The following is a 10,795-nucleotide window of genomic DNA, read 5'->3' on the forward strand; positions in this document are numbered from 1 at the left end:
TTCTCCTTGGCCCTGCACTGCCTTTTGGGGGAGCCGAGTACGGGTTACGGCGTGGGGCTGACCTCTTCCTCAGTGTTTCCCTGATCAAGGCCAGGGCGAGATTCTCCATCCGGCCCCCAAACATCATGAGCAACTGGGCTGCTTTCACCTTAAAGGCGTTGTCATGTGATTCTTGCAACTGACCAGGGTTTCCTCTTTGTATCTAACAGCTCAGTGTTTCTGTTCAGTAATGTTTGCCTTTGATCTGAGCTCACTTTCCTTCTCTTGGTTTTCCCTTTGTTCTGACTTATCTACCTATTTTGAGTGTTCTTATTTGCATCTTTTTAAGACGGCACCTTGAACTCTTTAGCGGCTTGACAAGTGAATCGTGCCTCCTGCTATAAAAGCAGTGGGAAGGAGGACACGGAGCTTCAGAGACTGAGTCGCGGCCGCCTCACGGGCTCCTGGGGCTCTGAAACCCCGTTTACCTGCGGGAAGTCCCCGTGTCCAAACATGGAGGCCAGGTGAGCCGCCTTCTCCTTAATGTTCTTTTGGTGAAATTCCCTGTTGGCCAAATTCTGAGCCCTCTTCTGCAGCCAAGGCGAGAAAGGAGAAAGAAAAAGAGAGAGTGACAGAGCCTGGAATGGAGGGGGGCAGGGGGCAGTCAGGCAGGCTTGTCTCACTCCCCACACACAGGACGGGGGACAGGGCATGAATAGGCAGAGAAGGAACCCACCCTGGGCAGGCGGAGGAAGAAGGGGAATGGAGGGCACCCCGGACCCGGGCAGAGGCAGGGCCCAGGGCGAGGCTTTCACCTGGAGAATCTTCTCCTCCACTAGCTGCAGCCGCCGCAGCACCCCCGACAGGGCCAGCGCCCCCTGGCAGGCAGGGTTTTCTTCGCGCCCCCCCAGCTGCAGGTCAGACTGGGCTCGGGCTCTGCGGGGCCGGCTCGGGCACTCGCCACCGGCGGACACTTGATTTATCTCTCGGAGCACATGCCCCGTCACAACCACGGAGGGGAGCTGGAGAGAAGACAAATCAAGCTTCCTTCCCTACTAGGGCCCTTGCATCGCCCCCCAACATGAGGACCCCCAGGAGGACCAGGGGCCCACGGCGCACCAGGTGTCACCTTGAGTAAGATTCCAAACTAACCTCAGGTGCTGATGGTCTACCATCTGCATCAGAATCACCTGATCTCTCCTTTTCTTTCTTTATTGTTATTTTTTTTACATTTCCTTTTTAACTTAATTTATTGAGGTAACATTGGTTAATAACATCATATAAATCTGACATCCTCCTTAACATGATTATTGGGCCTCCTTCCAGACCCACCAAATCAAAACCTGTACAACCCATGTTCTCAATCCTAAACTCACACTGCAGCCACCGGGGCCCTTTAACAAACTACCCAAGACTGGGCCTGACTTTCATTGGTTCTAATTTAATTGGTCTTGGGATGGGCACCAGATATTGGTATTTTTTAAAATACCCATTTTTTTTAATTGAAAAAAAATTGTTCTTTAGTTATACACTAAGACGACATCTCTGCTTCATACCCCCACTGACCTCATTCAACCTCCACTGCCCAGAAGCAACACACATGTCTCATGCTGACCAGCCATCTCTGAATGCTGTGGTCAAAACAGTGAGTCTGTGCAAATTCCAAACCCAGAGATGCTGGCCGGGGAAAGCCACAGTGCCCGGCTGCCGCTGCGCCTGCGCACCACGCGGGGCCTTGTCTATTCGGGCGCCACACCCCAGCCTTCCCCCTTCAAGGCGTGCAGCCGAGCGGCCACCTACGCCCATTCCACCATCACTGCCACTTTCTCATCCCTTTACACGTCAGCCTATGTATGTGGTCTGCAGCTAACGCTGTGTTCTGGGGCATCCGACAAAACAGATCACAGACCAGGTGGTGCGGTCTGTGTCCCCAATCAAACAGTGCACCAGAAGCACCGTGGTTGGTCAGCCGATACCCCCGACTGGCTGAAGGACCGCATGTTGTGCCTGCCTTCCCAGAGAACCTATGATCAGCCCTACTTGGGTGCGCAGAGGCCGACTGAGCCCACCCCTCTGCATCAGGGGACCCCTGGCTTCACCAAGACCCCATCCACTGGAAGGAGCCCTACCTGCCTTTTCAGAGGAGGCGGTGGGCTGGCCGTGGGCTCTTCCGGCTGGAGACAGCGAGAGTGAACAGGAGGGTCAGAGGACGAGCGAAGGACAGGCTTACCTATCCCCGAGACATGGCATTCCTGGGAGGAGGATGGGGAGTCCAAGATAGCAGCCGCAGGAAACACGAAGGAAAAGGCTGAGTCAGACTGAGAGGACAGGAAGGGAGGCAGGGGGCGAGAGTTTTCAGGTACAGAGAGAGCGAGCGTGCCCTGGGCTGAGGTCCGGCGAGGCCAGGAAACCGGAACCTTGGCTCTGCGCAGGCGGACAGCAAGTCCCGGAGTCCCCTCCTCAGGGACAAGGTGTGAATTCAGGGAGGCCTTGCTGTTGGCTCAGACCCGGACACTGGACAGGCCCTGCCAGAGCCCATGCCCGGCCGGGGTGGCCGGCCCCAGAGCCTCCTGGAAATGGAAGAGCTTCCCGCCTACCAGGGGACGGGAGCTGATGGGAGAAGCTCCAGCAATACTCAGGGCTGCAAGGGACCCAGCCTGCAGAGGGGCAACTGAGACAAAATGTTAGAGTAGGAAGTCTCAGGACATGACCCCCTTCTATGAAAGCCTGGCTTCCTGAGAAGGTCCGTTTGTCTGGAGGAGGATGGTCCACCTCAAGGCCAGGGGGACCTCTATGACCACCTAAAAGCTGAATTAACCTAGAGGCTGCCCTCCTCCTGAGAGGAGCCTCATCTGTTGCGGGACAGGTGTTCTCCAAAGAAAGACCAACCCCCAAGCTTTGGTGATGTGGCAGTAGCCCCCCAGAGGCCTTCAGGGGAGCCAACTGAGCCATGCAGCGCAGACCCCAAGCCAGAGTCCAGGAGAGGTCAGCTCGGCCTGCTCCCCGACCTCAGCTTTGCCCGCCGTCAGCCTCACCCTGACCCTGGTCAGACACTCAGCCTTGCCAACCTGACCCGAGGGAGTAGGGAGAGGCACCACAACACTTGGGAAGTCGGTCCCCATTGCTGCAGGCCCACAGGGAGCTAAGACCCATGACTCAGTTTCCCCTTGGTTGGGTGGGTCTTCTCACCAAGGACTTGGTGCTCTCCCAGGCAGCCAACACTCTAAAGCAGTGGTTCTCAACCTTCCTAATGCCGCGAACCTTTAATACAGTTCCTCATGTTGTAGTGACCCCCAACCATAAAATTATTTTCGTTGCTACTTCATAACTGTAATTTTGCTACTGTTATGAATCGTAATGTAAATATCTGATATGCAGGATGTATTTTCATTGTTACAAATTGAACATAATTAAAGCATAGTGATTAATCACAAAAACAATATGTAATTATATGTGTTTTTCCGATGGTCTTAGGCGACCCCTGTGAAAGGGTCATTTGACCCCCAAAGGGGTCTCGACCCACATGTTGAGAACCACTGCTCTAAAGCTTCCCCCCACTGTACATCTCATCAATGGCTGCAAACCAAGTCATAGTTGCAAAGTAAAACCAAACTAGGGAAAGGATTCTTCTCTCATGCACAACAGGCGTGGCAAACTGCGGGCCTCTGGCCAAATCGGGCCTGCGGCCTGTTTTGTAAATAAAGTTTTATTGGAACACATGCATGCACATTTGTTGAGGTATTGTCTACGGCTGCTTCCATGCGACAATGGCAGAGCTGAGTAGCTGCAAGAGAGGTCAGATGGCCCCTGAAGCCTAAAGTATTGGCTACCTGGCCTCTTTTAGAAAATTCTGCTGACTCCTGGTCTAGAAGAAGGCTTGCTTGAGCCAGGCATGGCTGGCATACCTGAAATCCATCCCTAGCCGGAACATTTCTGCCAGCTTCTCAGTTCTGGTCACCAAGAAGGCAGGTCCAGTGAACAAGAGATGGGACTCACCTGCTTCAGGAGCGAAGGGTTCCGAGAGCTCTCCTCGAACTTGGCCAGCAGCTGACTTGCCATGGACTTGACTTTGTTCTGATTCCCACCTTCTTTACTGACGCTGCCCTCTTGACTGGAGCCCAAACTCCGGCTGGAAAAGGCTGGCCGCTGCAAAGTCCGAATCAGTGCATTGGTGGTTGGGTCCCAGAACCCAGATATCAGGGAGGGGGCCTGGGGGCTGAGGACAGGGGACTAATTTCCTGAAGAAGGAGACCCTCCATGGGCTCAGGAAGTGAGGCACAAGCAGCAGGCGATGCCCAAGGACGGGCACAGCCAGGCTTGGGAGCCCGAGAGTTAGGGTTTGCATCCTGACTCTCATTTCCCAGCCCAGTGACCTTGGCAATGAACTTCCCTAAAGTTTCTGCATCTGTAAAATGGGAGCATAACCCATTTCACATGGTTGTCACACACACACAAAAAATCAAATATAATAATGAATCGGTGAGCAAAATCATTTTCAAAATACATCCTGTGGCTCCCAAGAGGTGAACAACGGGTGTGTGTGTGTGTGTGTGTGTGTGTGTGTGTGTGTGTGAAGGGAGCAAGAAGGGTGTCCGTCAGGCACAGGCTTTGGGCATCTTCCTCCTTCCTCCTCAGCACCCATTCCCAACTCCAACCTGCCCCGCTCTCTTGGTGCTACCATTTAAAAACAACGTTTAATTGTGAAATAATTTTGGATTTATGGAAAAACGACAAAGATAGCACAGATGGTTCCTGCATAGCCTTCACCCAGCCGCTCATAATGGTAACATCAGGAGCAATCCCGATACTGTCACCGTAACTAAGAAATCCACCCCGGCGTGCTGCCATGAACTACAGACTCGATTTGGACTATGCCAGTTTTTCCACACGCTTCCTTGTTTGGTTCCAGGATACAATCCAGGATCCTACATTGAATTAAGTCATGATTTCTCCTTAGTTCTCTCCCCTCTGTACAGTTTCTCCTTCTGTCTTTGTCTTTTACGACTTTGGCAGTTTCAAAGGGGATAGGTCAGCTGTGTGTGCAAAGTCCCTTAATCCGGGTGCTCTGATCTTCCTCGTGGTTAGGCCGGGTTATGGATTTTGGAGAAGGAAGCCAGGGAGGTGAAGGGCTCCTCTCGGTGCTTTATACCAGGGTACATGATACCAATGTGACTAATGACGGGTGAGACGTTGGCTGTGACCTTTTGATTATGCTATTTTATAAAATGGAGTTCCAGACCAACAGGCGTGGCTCAGTGGTTGAGCATCAACCTATGAACCAGGAGGTCATGGTTCGATTCCCGGTCAGGGCACATGCCCAGGTTTCAGGCTCGGTCCCCAGTGGGGGGCTTGCAGGAGGCAGCTGATCAGTGATCCTCTCTCATCATTGATGTTTCTCTTTCTCTCCCTCTTCCTTCCTCTCTGAAATCAATAAAAATACACATATTTTTAAAATGGAGTTCCATGTAAGGCTTCTTTAGCTCATCTGCTACAAATGAAACTTGGAAAATTACCAGTTTTCACGGAATGTCCGTCTCCCCTTCCCATAGACTCTGCCCCCACAGGCCTCGGGGTGAAAATGGCACTGGTGTGTCCAGTGGGCAGTCTGCTTTCCCAGGAGACAACAAATCTCTGGGGCAGACATTCTCAGGACAATAAAGAGATTCCGGGGAAGCAGCAAGCCACAGTCCGTTGTTTTTCTAACAGACCCCGAAGAGCCGCAGCCCCGTGGGAAACCTTGTCTGTGTAGCCACCCTGAAGTGCTGGACAAACACCAACCGGAGTCACTCCCCACTTCAAAGTGGGAAGTGTGGCTGCACAGCCACCCAGCCTGGAGTGCAGAGCGGGCGAGTTCACTGGGGAGGTCACTGTTTGTACAAGGCCCACGTCACCGGGACAGTGGGTCGTGCAGACAGCACTCCCCAGACGTGAATCACCAGGGACTCCTTCAAAAGCAGGTTTGGGCTCAGTTGGTCCGGGGTGGGCCCGGAGACTCCGCATTTGTAACCAGCTGCCAGGTGATGCTGACGCTGTCGGTTCTGGGCCCACACTTGGTGAGAACTGAGAAAGAATTATGGTTTGGGTAAATTTGACTTGGAAGCAAAAACGTTGGCTCAGAAAACAGCCCAGAGCCATCTCAGAAGGGACAGATGCAACCGATTTCTTTCCACACTCCACTCCTGCGCTGCCGCCAACAGAAAGAACACAAACGGCCCCTCAAATAAGGCCCGAGTGAGAGGCAGGAGCAGACTCCCACCCCAAGACAAAGTGCATGCAAGGGACGCTCCTTAGGTGGAGGCCAGAGCAAATCCCAGGCACACAGGCGAGAGCCAAGACCGTGACCGGGGAAATGGACATCTCTCCTCCTGTCACTCAGTCTCTGCTTCCTCCTCTCAATCATCTCCCGGTTCACAGGCTCTGGCTCACAGCAGCGCCAAGAGACGAGGAAACAGTTCTTGAAGGGATTCCCCCAAAGAAATCCTAGTAAGGGTTCAGACAAGGGTGATTTGAACTCAGTGGATAATGAGTTTGAGCACATTTTAAGACATGAATGGAACTGCAGGCCTTATCAGCGCTTCCCTTCGAGCGTCCCAGAAAACGGGCTGAGCCATAGGCAGCGCCCTCTCTCCCATGGCGGGCCTGGTGGCTCTATTCGTTACAAAGTTCAGCTGTGAGGACCAGGGTGCTGATCCCGGTCAAGGCTTCCCCATGAAGCAAGTCACAGACATGAACACAATGTCATAAAAATACACATTTCAGATGGAAGTCTTTTCTAAGCCCTATAACCCGGGTATAATGTGTTATACAAACGACCCCACGTGCCTCTGTGTCATAATCGTGGCATCAGCCGTCAGGCTAGCTAGCGCTGGCCTCCCGCAGTTCACTGACAACACCTGGGCTTGCTTTGCGGGGACTGGAACGGCCTTTTCAAGTGAAGGCATATCTCAGGTCTCTTTAAAGAGCTGCCTGGGGAAGCGGAACTGATACCCTCTTTTTCTGCTGATCAATTTTTCAGTAGCAGGAGAGAGACTGGTGCCTGGTTTTGACAAAGTAGCCTGTAATGTTCTCCTGTCACCAGAAGGTGGCACTTGCGGGCACTGGGACAGTGGCCTTTAAGACTCAAAGTGCAGAAAACACAAAACACGAAAGGTACAAACAATGACTGGGAGAAAAGCCGGACAGCTGGTGCCTCTTCACTGCTCACTATTGATAGTGATTACATATTGATCAGCATAGGTGCCATAGATCAGGCCCCGCATGTTGCATAACATCTTATATAATCTTTAAAAATCCTGCCAGGTTTCATACATTTCAAATGTATCATTTGTATTTTACAGACGTGAGCCCCACCCTGGCTGGCTCTGTTTCTCAAGGTCACATTACTAGTAAGTAGTGGAGCGAGGACAAGAACCCGACTGTTTTTCCACCAAGTCAAGCCTGGGACTGAGCAGCTCCAGAGAGAGGAGAGCAAGGAGGGCCAGGGCGGCTGGGCCTGTGGCCACGGGCTGCCAGGCCACGGGCCTCTGTTGAAACCGACGCTGTGCACACGAACCTCGTGCAGGCTGTTGAAGCCTCTCCGCCTCCGTTTGTTCATGTCGTTATTCTCCTCCGTTTGGTTGTCCACCTGCAAAGGCCAAGAGAGCACCGTGAGCTCAGGACCATCAAGGACCTCGGATCCACTGACAGCCCTGAACCAGCACTGGCCCGCCACCCTCCCGGCCCAGGAGACAGACGGACATACCCCACCCTGCACCCAGAGCTCTGTTCAGGTGCAGGGGAAAGGGCCTTGCTCACCTGGGAGCCAGTTTCTGTCAGAAGGGGTGGGAATCACATCCCCAAATCCAGCTGGAACATCCCAAAGCACAGACTCCCTGTGACAGGGCAGGGATCGTCCCCGCGGTGAATGCGACCTCGGTCTCAGGCAGTGGCCTCCAGGCCTGCTGAAGCCCCTCCAGTGCTGCCTATGAGACCACCTCTGACAAGGGGCTGACGCTGGCTCACCTCAAGGGCAGGATTCTTGGGGCTCAGAGCAGCGGCCCAGGGATGTGACGGCCACTCGGACACCACCCCAGCTACCAGTGCGAGGTCGTTTAACTTCAAAGGAGCACCAGACTTTGAACCCTACGACGAGTGTACAGCCGGTGTGCCCAGGACTGTGTGATTCATCGCTTTTTGTCCCCGGCATCGTTATAGTGCCTCCTTTCACCCTCAAAAGCATCCTGGTTTAGACAATAAATTACGTGGTTGCCCTACCAATAGCCTTTTACAGCCTATTTCTGCTGCCCGAATCTGGACATTTACACCCAGAGACACCCAGAGAAACGCGCACTACCCACGCCCATCACATCACCTCCGAGAGGACCACCCACGGGCACCCGCTGTCAGGCTGGAGCCTCAAAGGGATGAGTGGAACTGCACAGGTTGTGCTGCTGCGATGGGCTGGGCTGGGCTGGGCTGGGTGTGAGGGCTGACTTAGTTCTTCCCCTGCACACTGCAGGATGAGTCCATTCTTTTTATTTTTTATTTTTATTGATTTTTTACAGAGAGGAAGGGAGAGAGATAGAGAGTTAGAAACATCGATAAGAGAGAAATATCAATCAGCTGCCTCCTGCACATCTCCTACTGGGGATGTGCCCGCTACCCAGGTACATGCCCTTGACCGGAATCGAACCTGGGACCTTTCAGTCCGCAGGCCGATGCTCTATCCACTGAGCCAAACCGGTTTCAGCATGAGTCCATTTTTGACAATGAAGTTAAACCTACCTCTCTACCACAGTCTCTAGCTGGGGCCTTCTCCAAATGGCCAGCCCCCTGAGGACCATGGAATCACCCCACAACTATGTCTCCCTCCTACGGGGAGCCTCCTCGCCCTCAGAGGGCCCTCTACAGCAGGCCCAAATCAAAGCCTGGCCTTGGTTCCACTTGGGATGCAGCAGCCAGGGTGGCTGGCCACTCTCTCCCCTCCAACCCAGGGGTACCACCCCATCAGCCCTACACACCCTAAACTTGCCCAATCACAAGAGGACTCTTTTACCTCCCAGTTGTTCTGGAACAGCACTAATACTTTTGGTTGTTATTACAATAGATGCTAATATACCACACAATAGCAACAGCAACAATACTACCACTGGAGTCCCTAGCACGGTCTGTTGTGTGCTCACTGGCTTCCAACAGAAAGCACCTGCTTCCCGAGTTCTTACACTCCCCCTGACCCCTGACCCCTCCCCGTATTTACCAGGACCTTTAATATTTTCAAAGACGAGATCAACCAGAGCTTAGTCATTAATATTTGTTTAAAAATTTGACCCAGGCATCAAAAAAACAAAAACAAAAAACAAAAACCCCGACAGATCAAAGGGCCCTGCCGTCCCTCCCACATTCTCCTCAGTTCCCAATAACTCATTATTCTGTGACTGGAAATTATTTCAGGCCCAACGCTTGGGCAAACACCAAGAGAAACAGATGACCTATTTGCAACAGCGTTGGGTCTTAGAGGCACAGGCTGTCTGGCCCGAGCTCCGCAGCCCGTGAATGCCTCGCTGGCCTGGGACTGCAGCCTGTGGACGCACAAGATGTCCTGCCCACCCGGCAGGAACACGCGGTGCAGCATCTTCGGGTTTTCTATTGTTTTTTGTTTGTTTCCACCTTAAATGAAGACTTGGCTTTTCCCTCAAAGAACAACACATGTTATTCTCTCTTTTGCATTCAACAGCCGTGGGTGTGACTGTTCCAACAACCAGAGCCTGTCTAGGTCCAAAGCCAGGGTTAGCTGTAGGCCCACAGAAAGCACCTCTAGGGGAAGTGTGTGCAGTAGCAGCCACAGCTCCTCTGCTTCAGCCTGAGCCACAGCACAGTAAACCGTGGTCTGTGTGGACAGGTGAGCAGTGAAGAGCTAGGTTAAAACTAAACGGTGGAGAAAACGCAAACCTAGACGTTTATGTATTTTTTTTTCTTATTTGTATATCTCTATTTGGGAACTAAAGTTGCCCCAGCACCCCCATCTCCTTGGGCTCTATTTTATTCTACAAAGAATTGGGTTGCAAGGAGAAAGAAAATACTTATTGTGCCAGTCAGACAGAACGTGAAAAAAAGAAAGTAACTCACTTTCTTTTCCTATTAATATTTTTCATCCCTTTCACTTGAATATTTTTTTTTAAATCATGATGTCCTAATGACTTCTAAGATTCTGCACACCAAAAATCATTTATTAAACTAATTGGTATCTCCACTAAAAAAAAAAAATTAGGCATATATCTCCCAATCTGACCATTTATTTGATCAGCACAAAATCACCATGTTCCCCTATTGCCTGACTTAATGTGAATTTAGCCCAAAGTAAACAAGCTTTGTATTTAGTTAGTTAGTATAACCTAATTGTGGAGAAATTAAGTCTGGGCCACAGGAAGAGAGACTGGCCATTGCAGGCAAATGACCTGGTTGAGAAGGGTGGTTGCCATGAGATTTAGAAAGATGGCCAGTGACACTGCCAACAGAGTCTGTTCTTCTTCAATGGCAGCGTAGAAAGGAAACATGGGTTCGAGTTCTGACATGAATTACTTCCTGGCTATGTGACCTTAGAGGAATCACCTAACCTCTCTGACTTCAATTTCCTCTCTATAGGATATTACACTGTCATAACTGGTGTAAGGATCAATAAAGTCATTTATGTAAAACATTTCTTACAACATGAAGTGCTGTGTGTTAGACGCTGTCACTGAGGTTAATGCTAGTTAGCAGACATTAGAATTCTAATTCTGACTTTGACATCCACCACCTACATGGCATTGCAATTTAACCTCCCTACATCCAAGTTTCC

At 51.5% G+C, this 10,795-nt stretch overlaps 1 protein-coding gene across 1 annotated transcript; it reads right to left on the reverse strand.

The window, feature by feature from the left end:
• Positions 1–340: 340 nt before the first annotated feature.
• On the reverse strand, positions 341–8,523 carry LOC102427526 (F-actin-monooxygenase MICAL2-like). Its single transcript, XM_006109004.3, has 6 exons — positions 8,330–8,523; positions 7,532–7,603; positions 3,976–4,125; positions 2,109–2,231; positions 795–1,001; positions 341–569 (listed from the first exon to the last, which is right to left on the reverse strand). Exons 2-6 carry the CDS (start codon positions 7,571–7,573, stop codon positions 411–413), a joined length of 681 nt encoding a protein of 226 aa, XP_006109066.1. The 5' UTR covers positions 7,574–7,603; positions 8,330–8,523; the 3' UTR covers positions 341–410.
• Positions 8,524–10,795: the final 2,272 nt, after the last annotated feature.

This window comes from Myotis lucifugus, unplaced genomic scaffold, assembly GCF_000147115.1.
Source record: "Myotis lucifugus unplaced genomic scaffold, Myoluc2.0 scaffold_4957, whole genome shotgun sequence".
NCBI classification, from domain to species: Eukaryota; Metazoa; Chordata; class Mammalia; order Chiroptera; family Vespertilionidae; genus Myotis; species Myotis lucifugus.

Excerpts from the sequence above, each read along its gene's own strand:
- LOC102427526 (XM_006109004.3), bottom strand. The coding sequence starts at position 7,573 with ATGAACAAACGGAGGCGGAGAGGCTTCAACAGCCTGCACGAG. Across the intron at positions 4,126-7,531 it reads GCTTCAACAGCCTGCACGAG|CGGCCAGCCTTTTCCAGCCG; the intron begins GTTCGTGTGCAC and ends CGGACTTTGCAG. Across the intron at positions 2,232-3,975 it reads ACCCTTCGCTCCTGAAGCAG|GAATGCCATGTCTCGGGGAT; the intron begins GTGAGTCCCATC and ends TCCTCCTCCCAG.